The sequence below is a fragment of the Nannobrachium achirus genome (assembly GCF_963921795.1).
Source record: "Nannobrachium achirus genome assembly, chromosome: 9".
Classification (NCBI taxonomy): domain Eukaryota; kingdom Metazoa; phylum Chordata; class Actinopteri; order Myctophiformes; family Myctophidae; genus Nannobrachium; species Nannobrachium achirus.
This window is the reverse complement of record NC_137818.1, coordinates 42885257-42902278: the sequence shown is the minus strand read 5'-3', so window position 1 is coordinate 42902278 and position 17022 is coordinate 42885257. Positions and strand designations below refer to the sequence as shown.

General features: G+C 41.2%; 1 protein-coding gene across 1 annotated transcript; it reads right to left on the bottom strand.

The window, feature by feature from the left end:
• Window positions 1-481: 481 nt before the first annotated feature.
• Window positions 482-9368, bottom strand: pofut1 (protein O-fucosyltransferase 1). Its single transcript, XM_080733279.1, has 7 exons — window positions 9226-9368; window positions 8379-8500; window positions 7647-7829; window positions 6499-6611; window positions 5457-5649; window positions 4550-4792; window positions 482-2740 (listed from the first exon to the last, which is right to left on the bottom strand). The coding sequence occupies exons 1-7, from the start codon at window positions 9362-9364 to the stop codon at window positions 2546-2548; spliced, it is 1188 nt and encodes a 395-aa protein (XP_080589405.1). The 5' UTR covers window positions 9365-9368; the 3' UTR covers window positions 482-2545.
• Between the last annotated feature and the right edge of the window lie 7654 nt (window positions 9369-17022).

The following is a 17022-nucleotide window of genomic DNA, read 5'->3' as shown; positions in this document are numbered from 1 at the left end:
GAGTAGCAAAAGCGTATTTTTTATTTTGTTACTACAGAGGGACGTGAGGCTGAGCAGCCTGGGCTACCGCGGCTGTGAGCGCAAGGGCTCATGGGTGACATAAAGGAGATCTTCTTAAAGGCTATGGACCAGAGCTAGTGGTTTCTTAGTTGTCGCCTTTTTGCGTTTTTTCTTTGTTTTTATATTTTACATTTGAATCTGATATAAGCGGTTTATCACAGCCTGGTGCAGTGGTGCCTGCCTCAGGGTTAAAACTTAATAAGCAGCATTCAAAGCGGACTAACGGAGTAGCGGACTTCCGTGCAAACCTGGCAACCCGTATGACAACAAGCCTTGCCAAATTGAACACATCAGCTGATTAATCCACCGTGCTTTGTCACGGTGAGTTGAGCAAATAAATAAGCCAGAGGCTAATGTTTAAAAATACAAAAATCTATTTATTGATTAAAAACATAAAAATGCACAACTAACATTACCTCATTCATTGGCTGCCCACAAAACAACCACTTTTGTCATTCATCTGCAGTTTTAAACATTTCAGACTTTGGACAGTATAATCAGTTTTGTATCCCATTAACAAACACCACCCATTTCGTTTTCATTCATAAACATCATTGCAGTCCATGGGACACTCAGTAGACAGCTTATCAACATTTTGGTACAGAAAGTCACAGTGGTAAACACATTTTCATCAACATACACTTTCCCTTTCTATAATTAGTATGCACAGGATCAGTTACTGCTTGTGCCCCAAGTATCCTTATATAGGATTAACAGAGAATGTCGGTTGGAAGAATGGAGAGAGAGAGAGAACATGATCATCACAAGTTCACAACAGGATTGACATCACCATTAGTCTTTCCCACGGTTCAATGGGGTGACTTGACAGGAATGCAAGACATGTGGTTACAGCTACAAATATGTACTGTAAGTATGTATGCAAGTGTTCATGTCATTGTAAATACTTCCCAGATGGAACACATGTTTTGATAAACAACTATGAAGAGCCCTGATATTAGTACACTTTAACATCTTTTGAGTGTTGAAGGGTATACGAAAATTGTAAAGTGACTATGTGTAGGTTGCAGAAGTGTCCATGTCATAGTATCCCAAACCGACATACATTTCAATTATTTTTGCCAAGTGGCTACACCCTGTTACCAAATTGACACATTTTCTCTCAGATTAACAGCTTGTCTGTTACATTCTACATTTATTTACACAGCACACTCTGTCACACTCAAATGTTCACGTTCTTCCAAGTGCTTCACTATGGCATTCTGGCCTCCTTGTGGTTTCACCACGGATTCGTATTAAGTTGTATTGTGCTTTTCTACTGCATACGGTTAATACCGGTAATATCATACAAAATTGTTGACTTTTCCTGGGTTTAATCACTTAGGCCTCACAGCGCATCGCACTGAAAATAGATTGTGTGCATAGATCTGTCATTGATTTGGTCAAAGATATTGTGATATTTGATTGTGTCCATATCACCCAGCCATAGGCTACCTATAGGGCATAGCAGCTCCGAAATACTGTCAAACTTTTAAACTAGCCAGTGCAAATGTTTAATGAATCAATGTTGAGCAATTGCATGGCCTTTTCTTTTTTGACTGACAGGTGAAATAAAGATTATTTCCGCCATTGTTCTTTAATGCTGTCCTACACCGAGGGTTGGACATCACTATTACAACCAGCTGCATTGAAGAGGTACTATCCTCAGTGGAAAATTAAGAGTGTGATATTAAAAGTGTGTTGAGCTGGTACCAAGCATTGTAATTAGATTGGCCATGAAATCAACACCTGATATGTTAAACAACACTTATCTTGGTGTCCCCATTTTGGGTAATTATAGTTCAAACATTTTCAAAACATAGATCTAGAAGCTCACAAAGCATCCCAAAGCAACATGTTGTGAGCTTGTAAATCGTCTATTTAAATCTTTGTCCACGATCCAGAAGACAACTTGTGTGGCCCATTTTTGGGTCCTGACTCACTATTTTAGAGATAAACAACAGTGTTTCCCATAAGAATTCCTTTCAGGCCTGCTGCCATAAGCCCAAATGCCACTAAACAAACATGGCACGCAGGGTGGCATACTGGCATGGTTGGATGGAGCATCAGGTGGTCTGTGTTCAAGACTTATAACAAAGCTCCATTTATTTACATACAAATAAGCTGTGCAATCTATGCCATAGAAGAAGAAAAAACATTCTACAAATAAAATCCACTTCATGTTTCTTGCAGTCATAGTTGGGGTAAATATGCAACTGTCCAATTTACAGCTCTCACTCAAAAGTAGTCTTCCATCAAGAGTTTCCAAGGTAACGATCAAAGAGTAATGACAGACGTTTGTTTCAGAACAGAGCTGCACAGAGGCTCCCCAGTCGTCACTTTCCAAATAATGTGAAGGCTATTGGCGTTAATGTCAACAGCAAAAACAATCTGATGAAAGGAATGTGTTGGTATGGCGGTACACGCCTGTACAATTGTAGGGGAAACGCTGTATTGAGATAGAATATCTGATCCAAAACTGTTCTGATCAGAGTTCCTCCCTCTTGTTGACTCTCCCAGGCTTGTCCATGCCAAAGAAGGATGACGGGCGGCCGTGAACGTCCCGCTCTCTCTTCACAAAGGCAGAGAATGAAGAAACGCAGTTGCCAACAAAGTGCTCAGCCTGGCCCAGAATGTACAGGTCCATCTGGGCAGAGTCTGACTGGAGGTTGACCACCTTCACCTGAGGAAGCCAGATTGAGATGTATCCATTTTAAGTCCCGTGAGCACCATTTAAAACAGTAAAAACATTTATTAACAGATATTGTAAAGGTAGGGTAAGTGATTTTTAACATTTTTAAACTGTATGATAGTAAAAAAAGTGTATGTTCAGTAACAGGGTTCTCCTCATCTCTCCACCTCTTTAATAAGCAGAAAATACATTTTCAGGAGGGTTGCCATTTACAGCCAATCAGGAGAGAGTACCCATTTAACAGCTTCAATCAAGTTCCGATTTTGTCTGCTCATTTGTTTGTCACCACTTCCAATTATTTAATCAGTTCTGTACCTGTGCAAGTTCTCTGCTGATTTGATCAAAGTGGTATCCTGACCTGACAATGCAATTTCTGTTTACTAAAGAGCTGAAGAGAGGGAGATTCCAGTTACTGAACAAACAGTATATGAATTAGGACTATCAGAATAAAAAGCTATTTAATAATTAAAACAAAAAGAATGATATCACTTTCCCTACCTTTAAGACCAAATGTGACATAGGGTCTACAAAAGGCATGGTCTCCCTGTCCAATCGTATGAATAGTAAGTTATTATGCATGCAGTTTGTGAACGAAGCTGCAAAATCACAATGCGGTGCTTAGTGGTGAAGCCGCACTATACAGGAAAGATCCGGAAGAACATTGAACAAACTAGCTGCTTGTTGTCATGTCAACTACGTAGGCAGGAAGAGATTTTGCACATTTACAGTATAATAATATAATACAAGGATTTTTTTCAGGCTTGAGATTAAAAAAGGTCACAGAATTGTGTAATAAATAAATCTACCATTTAAAAAATTTGACCATTTGAAAAAACTGGCACAGCTAATAATTTGGAAGGTAGATTAGGTTTACGTATGAAATATTGATAAAGACAACTACGGACATTTCCTTTTTTCTTTAAGCCACGTTTTTATTTTTTATTCCAGTTAACTAAAATGCCTTTTCAATTCTATTTTTTTTAGTCAACTAGAAGACGTAGACAAACCCTGTTCCAGGTGGCTTAGTCTTTGGCCTATTAGCAGATTATTTCTACTCTACAGGAAGGGAATTCTTATTTTCCCAACACATAGATCAGTGTTCCTGCATGTGTGTTCACTGTACAAATACAACATAGTCACAAAACCTGTTGTGCTGCTAAATGTCAGTTCAGATCACATTTAAGGATACACAATCTAAACACACATCTCAGAGGTTCTAATTATTAAAGCTGGGGCTACTTTTATAATTAGTGTGGTAGCCCGAACAGGGCAACCAGACTATAGTACTTGTCCGACTTTCTTCCATCTTTCCGGATAAACATTACTTTGCCGCGCTACTCCTCCCACAGTTTTTGTGGCACACACTCGTGCCATATGTAAAATCGACCGGCTTCATCGGGAATCATGTGCTTGCATTTTGCTAAGAAATACATCATGTATAGTTTAAATTATATTCAATTATTAGTGAATTAACGTTCTCCATTGACTCTTTTTCCCCCAAGTATGGAGATGATGTCTGACTCTGACATCATGGGCATTCCAAGATAAGGGCTTAATATTGATCTCTATATATGGGCATAAAACGGACAAGGACAGAGATTTATTAGTGAATAAAGTCAGAACTCTCTGACGAAATGTTTGGTGGTCGGAGACAGTATGGACTTGAATGGGTAAAATTCAAATGCTAAGATGCTAATTCATCTGCAATTGTGACTCGCGTCACGGCAACCACACTTGCAATTTCCCAGTATTGCCTCTTTCTGGTTACAATTTCTATGAAAAGAGGCGAAGTGAACCTACCTTGCCCTTAAAGAGCTTGTCGATCTCCTTACTGTGGGATTCTGAGTCTGTGGCGATGAACACAGAGCGCGCCGAGGTTTTCCTCACCCACAGCTTGACAGCCCGGCGGATCTCGGACAGGTCGGGCAGACACATGGTCATGGTGAGCGGCAGGGCCGTCTGGCGGTTGTAGCCAACGCACTGGGGGGACGCCATGAAGTGCGGACCTGTTTCGCCACTCTTGAGCATTTTGCAGGCGTTTTGCTACAGGATGGGGGGGGGGGGGGGGGGGGGGGCAGGAGAAATGAGAATCAAGTGTGTCTTTAAAGGAGTAGTTCACCACTTTTCAACCTGTCTTCATATAATAGGTCCTCACTAATGTTCATGATAAAATATCACAATTTTTTTCTACTCAGTCCAAGTCTCCTAGGAGAGCTGTGGGAAGTCCAGAATCCAGTCTTGTGACATCATCATTTTCCAAAAAAAAAAAATTAATCAATATTTTTGAAAGAAATATTTAGATTTGTATTATCGCGAGAACAATGGCTTCCACTTTAAAATTGCAACTTTTCAGAAATAGAAAGCCTGCAGTTTCTATAAGCTGGATTGACAATCGATGATGTCACAAGACTATGGGTTTCTGACCTGTCCACAGCCCTCCTCTGAGAAAAAAAAAGAAAAAAAAAGAAAAAAGCTATTTTTGAGTGAGGACCAATTATATGAAGATAGGTTGAAAAGTGGTGGAGTGCCCCTTTAAGAATCAGAAGTGAAGATGATGGTGCACATTATGTCCTAGAGACACGGTGTGTATGTGAAAGTGAATGGGTTTGAGTCAGTGAGTCATCAGGTAAACTGAGCGAGAGGTTGGAGTAAAATGGATGACTATCGATTGCATTTCAGTTTTTTTGACTAAGCTTGTCCATCTCACCCAGTCAATGCCAATGCGTAGATGAATGCCCACGTATGGCCTGGGCAGCAGGGCAGCGATCTTCTCATCGCCCTCCTTCACCATGCTGTCTGACCACACCACATAGCGCTGCAGCCCCGCGTGCTCCTCTAAGACGGGGAACTGAGCAGGGGCCCCGGGCATGGCCAGGACCGGATGCTCTGCTGGAGGGAACCTGTTCAAGCAGGGGATTTTAGAGAGTAAATATGCAGACACCTCAGTCTATTCTAAAAACAATGGAATTGTATAAAGTGTACTACAACAGTGGTTCTCAACCTGTGAGTCGGGACCCCCCCAGGGGGGTCTCCAAATTATTTGTTGGGGTCCCCAGATGATTAACTTAATGTGAAACATTGTTTTCTCACTCAACAGTGAACAAACCAACATAAAGTTTAAGTGTGTATAGAGGGTATATGCACATTTTTAAAGTGTCAATGTAAGGGCCTTTTTTTAATACCTCTAAAATTACAGGTTAAACATTGGGCAAATTGTTAAATATTAGAGGCAGAAATTGTGAAAATAGCCGATCTACATGCTCACAACGCCGCATGTAGATCTGCTATTCACAATAGAGCCGTGTTATACAAAATGTAATGCCTCAATTCTTAGTGCTCGTCGGGGGGGGGGAGGGGTCCCCAGTTAAAATGTGATTATTTTGGGGGCCGCGGCCTGAAAAGGTTGAGAACCACTGTACAAGACAGCAGAATAAAAAACTATTCTTGGGGTAATCAGTAGTAACTGACATATCGGCAGCCTTAGAACAGAATCAATTTTAAACACACGTGTAATCATGATTAGTTTGGTTATTTCTTCAACCTGGGTTTAGGCAAACGCTGAATCACTTAAAAAGATAGGCAGGATGAGCAAAGATAACAACTGGGGACTCAGGGGCCTAGAACCAGGCAACAAAATTAAGTCATTTGGTGGCCACTTTGCCAACTACAATTCAAAAAGCAGCATTGAAATGTTTAGTCATGCTCATTACTATTCATATTTAAAACTATTAATTCAACGGAAAACTCACTTCTTCATCCAGTTAGATTGGTGGTAGCTGCTAAAGGAAATGCCACCAAACAAGACAGACTTGTCAAATTCCACTCCCACATAGTCCCAGAATGGACCAAACGGGTTCCCGTCCTGAAAATGGATCAGAAATATTGATCTGTGCCTGTAATTAATACCATGTGTTTAGAAAACTTTCACACACCTAGAATAAAAACATCAAGAGTAGGTGCGTAGGCAAACAAGTGCACATCAATAAATACATAAATAAAATAATACGCACACTGCCGAATTGCACGGTACAGGAGCAGATTAATTTACCATGCAGTTCGGCAGTGTGCGGGCGTATTCTTTAATTAATACCATGTAAAATGAATCAGTTATGTGGTTGCAAAAGAGCTAGGCATCTACTGTATGTGATCATTCTGACACCCTTGTGGTTCTGGAAGAGGTTTATCCTATGTTCTCCACTAAACATACTTTATAGTTCATACAGTGTCTGTGTCAATTTGTCTGAAATTTGCCAAGTTCAGTGTAAAAGACTTCAAGACTGTGTACCTAGTGGCGGATACCCATTGTACTTTGAAGTTCTGTCTCTAGAAGCCAGCTTGAACTGGGCAGGAATGAATGTCAGAATTATTATGTTTTCATTCTGCAGCACTACTTTCATACCAGCAGAGGGCAATATTTCACCCTTATATTCAGAGTTTCTGCAGAGCCACACTAGGACAATATTTTACTCAACCCATAGTTGAATTTAGAGTAGTCCAAAATCATGATTCCACAGCCATTTAGAGGTATTTTCAGTCCATCTTAACCCATTTAGGCCTAGAATTATTGAATGCTTTAACCAGTGAAAAATAGCAGATATACAAGCTCACAGCGCGGCACCGAGTGCCGCGCTGCGAGCTTGTAGATCTGCTATTTTTGAAAAAGTTGTGAAAATGTGTGCAAATCTTTGAATATATGTATTTTCAAAGCGAACGTTTGTAACTAAAATTTTGCTTCTGAGTGGTCCCTGGAACTAAATATGTTGAGATGCTGGTCCGTGGCCAAATAAATATTAAGCATTTAAAGCATAAAATAATAATACACTATAATGTGTACCCGTTCTGATAAAGGCAGGCGCCTACACCAGCGGCAATTGTAAAGGTTCCACTCTGCTCTCACCTTCATTGGGCAGGACTTCTTGTCCGCACTCCGGTGGGCTGTGGTCTCAAAACAGTAAGCACTCCTGTGTCCTGGGGGCCAGTGCTCTGGAGCCAGCTGCTCCATGAAGGCCTCCAGGCTCACCACACGATGGTACGCTGACAGGGCCTCCAGCTGGAAGAACTCACTATAGGGCACATGGACCTGAGGAGAGAAGAGGGCAGAATTAGGGATGTAAAATGAACAGAGCACAAATAAATGATCCAGGTCAGTAGCTATGTCTCAATTATTATGTAATCGTCTAAACGCAATTATTTGAGATAATCACAATTATTTTTTCTTTTAAGTTAAATATGTCAGTAATTTCTTTATACGGTATATTTAAGTTATTCGTCATATCTGCCCAGTGTAACTTCAAAGCCTAAAAGTAAAAAATAATAAATGTATTATATCTAATAACACAATTAGATAATGTAGAATAATTGTTATTTTGGTCAACGTTTGCCTGTTATCTCTCCTATGGTACCAACATCAATACAGCATGGAACTGTGGACAAACTCTAAAGTTTGGGGTCTGAGAGGCTAAATGTCATCCCCAATAAATGATGGAACTTGATGTGAAAAGGGCTGGAAGGAAGACCACAGCACTACGTACATTAGTGTATGGGGGTGCATGGTGGAAGGAAGACCACAGCACTACGTACATTAGTGTATGGGGGTGCATGGTGGAAGGAAGACCACAGCACTACGTACATTAGTGTATGGGGGTGCATGGTGGCGATACACTATCCAGGGTGGCACTGCCAGGGTGCGGTTCAACATCTTAGCAAACGCCAGCGAGCCCAGTAAATGGTCGGCCTGGTTTCCAAAGCGACCTGAGCAGCAACATGGAACAACACAAAACACTTGTCTCAGAAATCATAATATATTAAGAAAGTTGTCAAATAGAAAAGCTAATTAAATCAACACAGAGGGTTCAACAGGGTGGCTTTATTTGTGTATATCCAATTTAGAATACTTTTAACATGTTGCACATTAAGTTAATCATCTGGGGACCCCACAAAATAATTTGTGGACCCCTCTGTGGGTCCCGACCGACCCACAGGTTGAGAACCACTGCTTTAGACTAGAGGGGTCTAAATTGACCAAGTCTGTAACTCGAATGCCTCATTCACACTGCAGATATATAGTTGAACGTTTTGCTTGCTTGGTCAATGTTATCTCAATGGAAACCAGCTTTAAAGCTTTCAAAGCTTTGTTCTGTGTATCTCCTCTATCTTTAAAGCTGGTTTCCATTGAGATAACATTGACCAAGCAAGCAAAACGTTCAACTATATATCTGCAGTGTGAATGCAGCATTACAGTATATTACAAATTGAACCAAATGGACCCGTTTTAGGACGGGTCCATTTGGTTCCATGTGTATACTGTCAGAGTTAAGGGGAGACCTTGACATTTTAAAGTTTGAGAAACACTGCTGCTCTACTGTCCAGAATTGAATGACTTGTCTTGTAGGCTGTATGTAGCTACCATGTAGCTGCTAGCTCACTACACTAGTACGATCATATGGCCGTTTCTGCGACCCAAACCGTTCATTTACCCATGCAAGGACAGTACAGCAAGTAGCCGCTGTCATCCCACTGCACGCCGTCGGCGACAGTCAGCCAGGCTTGGAGCAACAGTGCAGAAAGTAAATAACAGAGCGAGTGAAGTCTCCTGGCTTGTTGATGCACCGCCATTGTGATTCATCCTACAGCCCGGCATGCACTGCGCGGAATTGACAATTAACTACTGAGTTGCGGGACATCTGGATACATGTTGTAAAGGTAAATACTGTAATGTCACTTATAACGTGTTTTAAAGTATTTATACTGCAATTATGCAGAAATACTCTGTTACAAGTAAATTTGCTTGAGTAAAAGTACTATTGGCATAAAAAGTACCAAAAGTAATTTTCAAATGGACGAAATGGGCTGAAGTGGTTAGGTTAATGTATGTTTTGTAAATTATCAAAACTAGACCTTACCCGTTTGAAGATATGTGCTCCAATATATGTGCAGAGTGTGGGTTATGGAGAAAGTAACTGTAACTGGTGCGTGCGTGAGAATGCGCTTGCTCTACATAATTTTGCCATACCCGTCGGAAGATAAGACACACATCAAATGCACCCGGTGCATGAGTGACCCGTGCATGCAGGCAAACCACATGCATGCAGGCAAACCACATGAGAGAGAGAGAGAGAGAGAGAGAGAGAGAGAGAGAGAGAGAGAGAGAGAGAGAGAGAGAGAGAGAGAGAAAACTGTGAGAGTGGTGGGTGTGGGGTTACAGATCCCATGGCCTGGAGGAACGGACCGTTGCCCTGACAACAGGCTGAAGTTGAGTTGAACAGAAGTGGTATAAAAACGCGACTAAATAGCTTGAATTTGAGCGATCTCTAAAATTATATGTAGGATGTAGCATCTACTAGTAGTAACTAAAGTTTTAATTTGAGTGAAAGTACAATATGTTAAGAGATGTAGTGGAGTAGATAAAAAGATACAACGTTTTGGCTAATTGGAATTTGGAAAATACTCAAAGTACGTGTGTGTGTGTGTGTGTGTGTGTGTGTGTGTGTGTGTGTGTGTGTGTGTGTGTGTGTGTGTGTGTGTGTGTGTGTGTGTGTGTGTGTGAGTCAAGCAACCCATGTATCACTCTGACAGTTCCCAGAAGTTCTTTTTTTCGCCACAGACTGACAGCAAAAGCACAATTCTTATGGTTTTGTAATCTTGTTTTCCTAAGTTGCAATGTAACACAGCTCTGTTTACACACTTCTTTATTCCCTTATTGTTTTTCTCATGCCAATAAAGCTCCTTTGAATTAAATTTAGTTGAATTGAGAGAGAGATGCATGTCTGATAGATTGATTGATTGGTTGAAGACTTTGGTAGAAGTTTGCACAGGAAAAGGTACATGCAGTTCACTACAAGAAAGAAAGCATTTGTCCTTTTTTTTTTTTTTTACAACATTAAATGACAGACAAATAAAACACAGTACTATTCAGAAGATATCATCAAAAAACTGTTATAAAAACGAAATAAAAATAAATGGTATTTACAGTAGAAAGGTCAGGGTAAGGATAGGCATTTTCTTTTTTTTACCAGTTTCGAGTCGCTAGCCGCCTTAAGTGACTTTTCAGAGAGGTTTTAAAGGAGTGTAGGAATTTACACTCCTTTAAGGCCTTCAGTGGGGTGTTCCACTTTTTTTACGGCATAGCAGGAGAACAAATTTAACCCTTTGTTTGAGCCAAATCTGGGTTGGACTTGATCTGTGTAGCTGCCTCTGGTGTTGTAATTGTGGACATGATGTACATCCTTGACGTTTAGGAAGTATTTTGTCAGGTACATGGTACCTTAGTTGTGTAGTGTATATTTTACACCAGGCCCATTGCTAGATGCTTTACAGCTATACCATGAGCCACCTCACGCTTAAGGTGAGCCCGAGATGGAAGGCTAAGCAGAAGCCTAATCAGTTTGTTTTGGGATGTTTGAAGCCTTGTTTTTAAGCGTGATTCCTAAACCCACCAGGATTGAGTTAAGACCCGCCTCGCGGAAACGTGAGGACTTCCAGGAGTGGCTGAAATCCCTGCCTGACACATGGAGGGTGGATAAAGTCAGAGGCATGAAGACTTGTACTTGAGAAAAGCCTGCATTTGCACAATGCACAACTATTAATTTCTCACTACAGTGCTCAAAATAAACTGTGCTAAAAAAAAAATCTTGAAACTGACTCAATTGTACTGTGATAAAGGGAAAACTTTGTAACTTTGTTAAAGAGAAAAACGTACTGAGAAAGCTATTAATTTGTCACTACTGTGCTCAAAATAAAAACTCTTCCTGATTATCAGTTAAATTGTTATGGTTTGGATATGGCTTTGGGCCTATTATGCTGCGTGTATTATTGTAATGGATCAGTAGGTATAGGTACTTTGCACTTGAGCGAGCAGCACTAACATTCATGGGCACTTTCATATTTAAGATTATCGAGAGGAGGCGGGTTTTAACTCAATCCTGGTGGGTTTAGGAATCACGCTGTTTTTAAGGCCTTTGTGACACTGCAATACCATACGTGGACTCCATTGGGGCTGAATTAGTGAGTGCTCTTGCTAGGGTCTTCAAAGTATTTTTACTGACCAGTGAGGCGATCCTCTGTAAAAAATTAGTTCTTTTTTTATTACCTTGGTAGTCATTTTGTCACTGGAAAGATTAGCCTCTAGGATGCAACCCAAGTAGGTCATTTAATCTTTTCTTGTTATTACATTGTCATATCATACATTGTCACTATCATAGATAGATATATAAATAATAAAATATATTTCATGTTTTGCTGATTGTCATTAACAGAACGATAAACAAAGTCTTCCGTCTGGTCAGAGAAAGTTCACATTGTAGAAATCGTATTAGATCTGTCTGCTGTTCCCAAGTATCTCCCTGAAATCAGATGGAGCCAATCAGTGTTGTGTCCAATGATGAAGACACACATGAAACAAGGAGCAGTGATTCCAGATCTTTGTCATTAAGTCCTTCATTCGAGACTCATGCACATGTGGGCGCAACATGCCCAAGAAGATAGCCCACTGTTCTTCTGGGTGCGCATGGCAACATGTGGGCTGTTGGGTACACTCTCAAACCCGTGTCTCTTCCCTGTAAAATCCTCAGTGTGCCTTTAACTCTGAGAGTGTACAAATGTGTACAAATGTGTTTACAAATGAATAGATTAACACTGGATTTTACTGGTGTTTAATTGAAATCAGTTGAGCTCTCTCTCTCTCTCTCTCTCTCTCTCTCTCTCTCTCTCTCTCTCTCTCTCTCTCTCTCTCTCTCTCTCTCTCATATACACACTGTCTCACTTTCATCTTTGTGGTTCAAATAACATGTCAAAAAGCAGATGCTATTGATGCCTTGTTTGACTCAACTGAGTGATAATTGCTTAAACATGTCACATTAAAGAGATCATTATCTCCTGCCAGGAGGCTGAGCTGGGCCATAGATCATGTGTCAATACAAATTTAGTTATGTATTATTTGTCCAAGGGACACAATAAAATTCACACCAATGTCTCTACTACCAGTAAGTAAGTACAAGTACGAATCTACAGATAGTTTTCAATGTGGGGTCCTTGAGAGTGGTCCCCGGGGGACCCAGACAATGATAACTAGTTAAATTTGACTAGAATTTATTGCAATACAAAACTGGTTTAAGTGACTAATATTAATATTTCAACATCATCACTATTAATTTACATGTTTCTGTACAATTATGTAACTTAGGGGGGGGTCAGATGATATCTAGTAAAGCAGCAGCAGCACCCAATCAGATACAGCTGCAAGTGCAATGAATTTAAAGATGCAAGAAATAACTATCATGGTCCCCAAATGCAAATAGCGGAAATTGGGCCATACAATTAAATGCCACATTTCCTGTTTACTGTACTTACTGAAAGTGAAAGGTTGTTTTTCAGCTGCAGGTGAGACATACTGGTCACATAATTAGATATGGTGACATTTGCACATTGAAATATGAAATATTGCTGCTCTGACTGTTGTTACGCAGTAAAAAAAGTATACAAATGGAACCAAACTGGCCCTTAGCACCAATTGGGAGAGTATGCCATTCGATTCCATTTGCACACTCAAGAGTTACATTAGAGGATTTTACAGAGTGCACAAATCAAACTCTTTCACATAGCAGCCAAAGCTCTCTCTCTCTCTCTCTCTCTCTCTCTCTCTCTCTCTCTCTCTCTTTCCCACCCCCTCTCTCAATTCAATCATTCTTTTTTCTAGTTTCTTGATCTTTTTTCTCTGCGTGCACGACAGCTGGTGGCTCTTTCCCTCTTTTCCTGTGTCGTTCTCCGTGTGTCTGCTCCTCCCCCATCCCTTGAACACACACTGTTTTTCATTGTTAGAGATGACAGCGATGATAACAATGCGGAGAGAGAGAGAGAAAGAGAGAGAGAGAGAGAGCGTTATGAGAGAGAGCGACTTCCTTCAGGTGAAGAAACAGAAGACAGCAGTTGCAAGTTCAACAGTCAAATGACTAGAATATGATCACACACGCGCCTTACTCTTTCCTTATCAACTTCCTCCAGGTTTGTTTAATGCAGGTTCCACCAATAACAATATAATCCGAGCCTCCCTAGTGGTGGTAGATTTGAAATTGTATTATTAACTGACAGCATTCATCATAGGAGGCACAGTTATTGTTGGACAAAACAATTGTAGATTTATTTCTGTGGATCTGTTAAGTCAGGGGTCTTCAACAGGGGGTCCGGGACCCCTAGGGGGTCCTCAGCGTTACTACAGGGGGGCTGCCAAATCTTTGAGTGATAGGATAATTATTTTAGATTAACAACTTGAACCCTCACATTCCTATTCTGAGGAGAACTTTGGCCTAAAATAGCAGATCTACAAGCTCTCAGCGCCTCGCAGTGCAGCTCTCAGCTTGTAGATCATCTATTTTTGGCAAATAGGTAGGGTGTGGAGGTAAAAAAAAGAGCAGACCAAGTACCGAGTGTCACTCGGCGAGTGATAGGTCAAGTTTACAAAGCATCAACAATTTAAGTGATTAAATGTCTGAAAAAACACATTAACACGAATCCACCGACTGATGACAGTGCTGTCAAACAAGTCGAATCTACCTATGAAATCGATGAAAATCTGCAACACAGTTTTATACAACATGTAGAGGGGGTCCCTGCTTCATCTGTCTCTCAGCTAAGGCTCCTTGGCCTGAAAACGTTGAAGACCCCTGTGTTAAGTTATCTAAAGCTATACTTTGCACAAAGCACCACAAGGATAGGGTGCCGAGGATGTGGGGAAGAGATGAACTCATTCATCAGAATCATTTCGTCAACTTGCTACATCTGTGCACCTACAAGTATATGTTGGCCACGCCCTTCTCTCTGAGACTCTATCTTTCACTCCGGGGTTTGTTATTTATCTCTGTCTCTCTGTCTGTCTCTGGATCTCTTACCTGACTTACCATGCATTATAATAACAGACCCAGCAAATTGACTGTGGTGTTTCAGAAGGAAATAGGTAGTTAACCTCAAAGATCCTGCCTCCAGGTGACCTTTCAGTGTTGTCACTGAAAACATGGCTTCCAACACAACTGGAGGTGAGGTTTACTTGCACAGGCTCTAAACAAGCAGACTGAAAACATTTACCAGTGAACAAATAAAATAAATAAGTTAAGATGTTAACGAAGCATAACTTGGGTATTGCCGGGATTGTGATGGGATTTTTTGAAAAAGTCTGTAAAACGGAAAGTCCATCAAAAATTATGTTGACAAACCTAGCCTTATTTTTCAGCCTTTACATTCATCTTCTCAGCAAGGATCCCCCTTTGGCAGCGACCTTGACTCGTGACGTGGTTATGCAGTCGGACGGGCAACTCTGGGTTCCACCCATCAGCCTTATCAAAACACTGCAGCCCGCTGGCGGTGGCTATCTGTGACCTGATAGCCCTCATCAAAAAGCTCTCCATCCCAGCTGAGATAGACCTTCCTACCGCTAATGCTGTCCTTTTAGCCCGAAAGGCTCAAACGTTATCACGTAACAAATGTTCCCAATTACGTCACTGCCACAACCACAGTATGGGATTGCCTGCTAAGGAGTGGAACATACTGTTAACGCCAAGTTCTCTGGCAATATCTTAGCAATGGCTGGCATAATGTATCACAGTTCTGTGTTTTCGAATGTGGTCGTAATTTTATATGGCTATTTAAATGGTATGATGGTGCGTTTTTTCCTCGATTCTTATGCTGGGCCACACCATGCTGACCGGTGTTGACCATATAATCACAATGTCTTAAGTTTGATTCTAGCAGGAGACCTGTGTTGTGTGTCACCCTGAGTTCCTGTCTGTCTACACGCCATTTGCGGCCCGCGGGGGGCTACTGTCTGGCCCACACCAACCCCAGTAATAATGGTGGTATAAGAGCAGCAACAACACTAGTATATCGTCGTTGTCGGGTGGAAATCTTGTATCTCCAAATGTGTACGTTCTTTCGCAAATCATTCAAGAACATCGCACAAAAGTAGTGAAAACAGCAGATCTACAAGCACACAAGGCCTCGCACCGCGAGGCGTTGTATGCGTGTAGATCGCCTGTTTTCACTAGTTTAAATCATTTTTAAAATGATAAATGCAAAACGAACGGTTTTTGGACATACAAGATTTTCACCCGACAACAACGATATCTGAACTGTCACTGGAGTAGCGGGAACGCCACCGTCGCCCCCTGCAATGTTGTGGCCCTCGGCTTGGTACCCTAGACATAATTCGGCCCTTGGGGAAAACTAATTGGGGAACCCTGGTCTACACTGTAGTAATTATTTAAAAGAAAACGTCTTATGCATCATTTTACGCCTCACCTCCTTTCATGGATGCAGTGGCAGTTAATAGAGATTATTCCTAACATCATGGCACCAGTAGAAACTATTGATTACAACACACCCAAACAAGCTGCCTAAATCCACTGAACCTTCACCAGCCTGTGAACCAAGCTGAATACCTTTCATTTCTCCTGGGATGCAGGCTCATTAAAACATATAACTATGTTTGTGTAAGTCCCAAACTGTATTTGAAGAAATGCTGACCCAAAGAAAACCGTAGAGGAAATCTCTCATCAGTAGCACATGGCAAAATAACTTCCTCAGTGCGCACCACATCCACTGCACTTTCCCTGCATGGTGAGGCATCGGATGCACGTGCCATCCCTCTATACTGGAGTGGCTGTGATGACTCTCTTTCTCTCTCTTTCTCTCAGCGGTTTCTTCAGACTTTCTAAGCTGTAAGCTGTTTATCACTAGTCTCTGCTAAAGTAAACCACCCATCTGTTTTAAACCAAACACATGAAAAACCTTCATAGCCAATGTGGCACTGTGAAACCCGAAGGGAGGATTTCTGGGTATTCTGGTGGCAATGAAATACACTCCAGATGTGTACAAATTGTCCCCCTGCTAATTGTGCTCACTGATGTTACTTTAGGATCTCTGGCAGGCACATGCACACATAGATACCAAGGGGGCTTGAGCCCCTGCTCTTTATCCATCTGTGAAAAGTGCCCTATCCAGACCATGAATGCAGTTTTATGGTAAAAGAAATGCAAAATCCATCCATTCCATGCCATATGAAGGCAACATCCAGAGAATTGTCTTGTCCAAACTCTCCTGAACTTCAATGCAGCATCTTATGCTGAAAGAAGTGCCCTCACTGTGTAGAAATCCATGCCGTACGCCACATCTCCAGTATTGCATTTTTTATGCTTAAACGTTTAGTGTGATATCAAGTACCGAAAATAGCCGACCTCCAAGCTCACAACGCGTCGCAGCGTGACACGTTATGAGCTTGGATGTCTGCT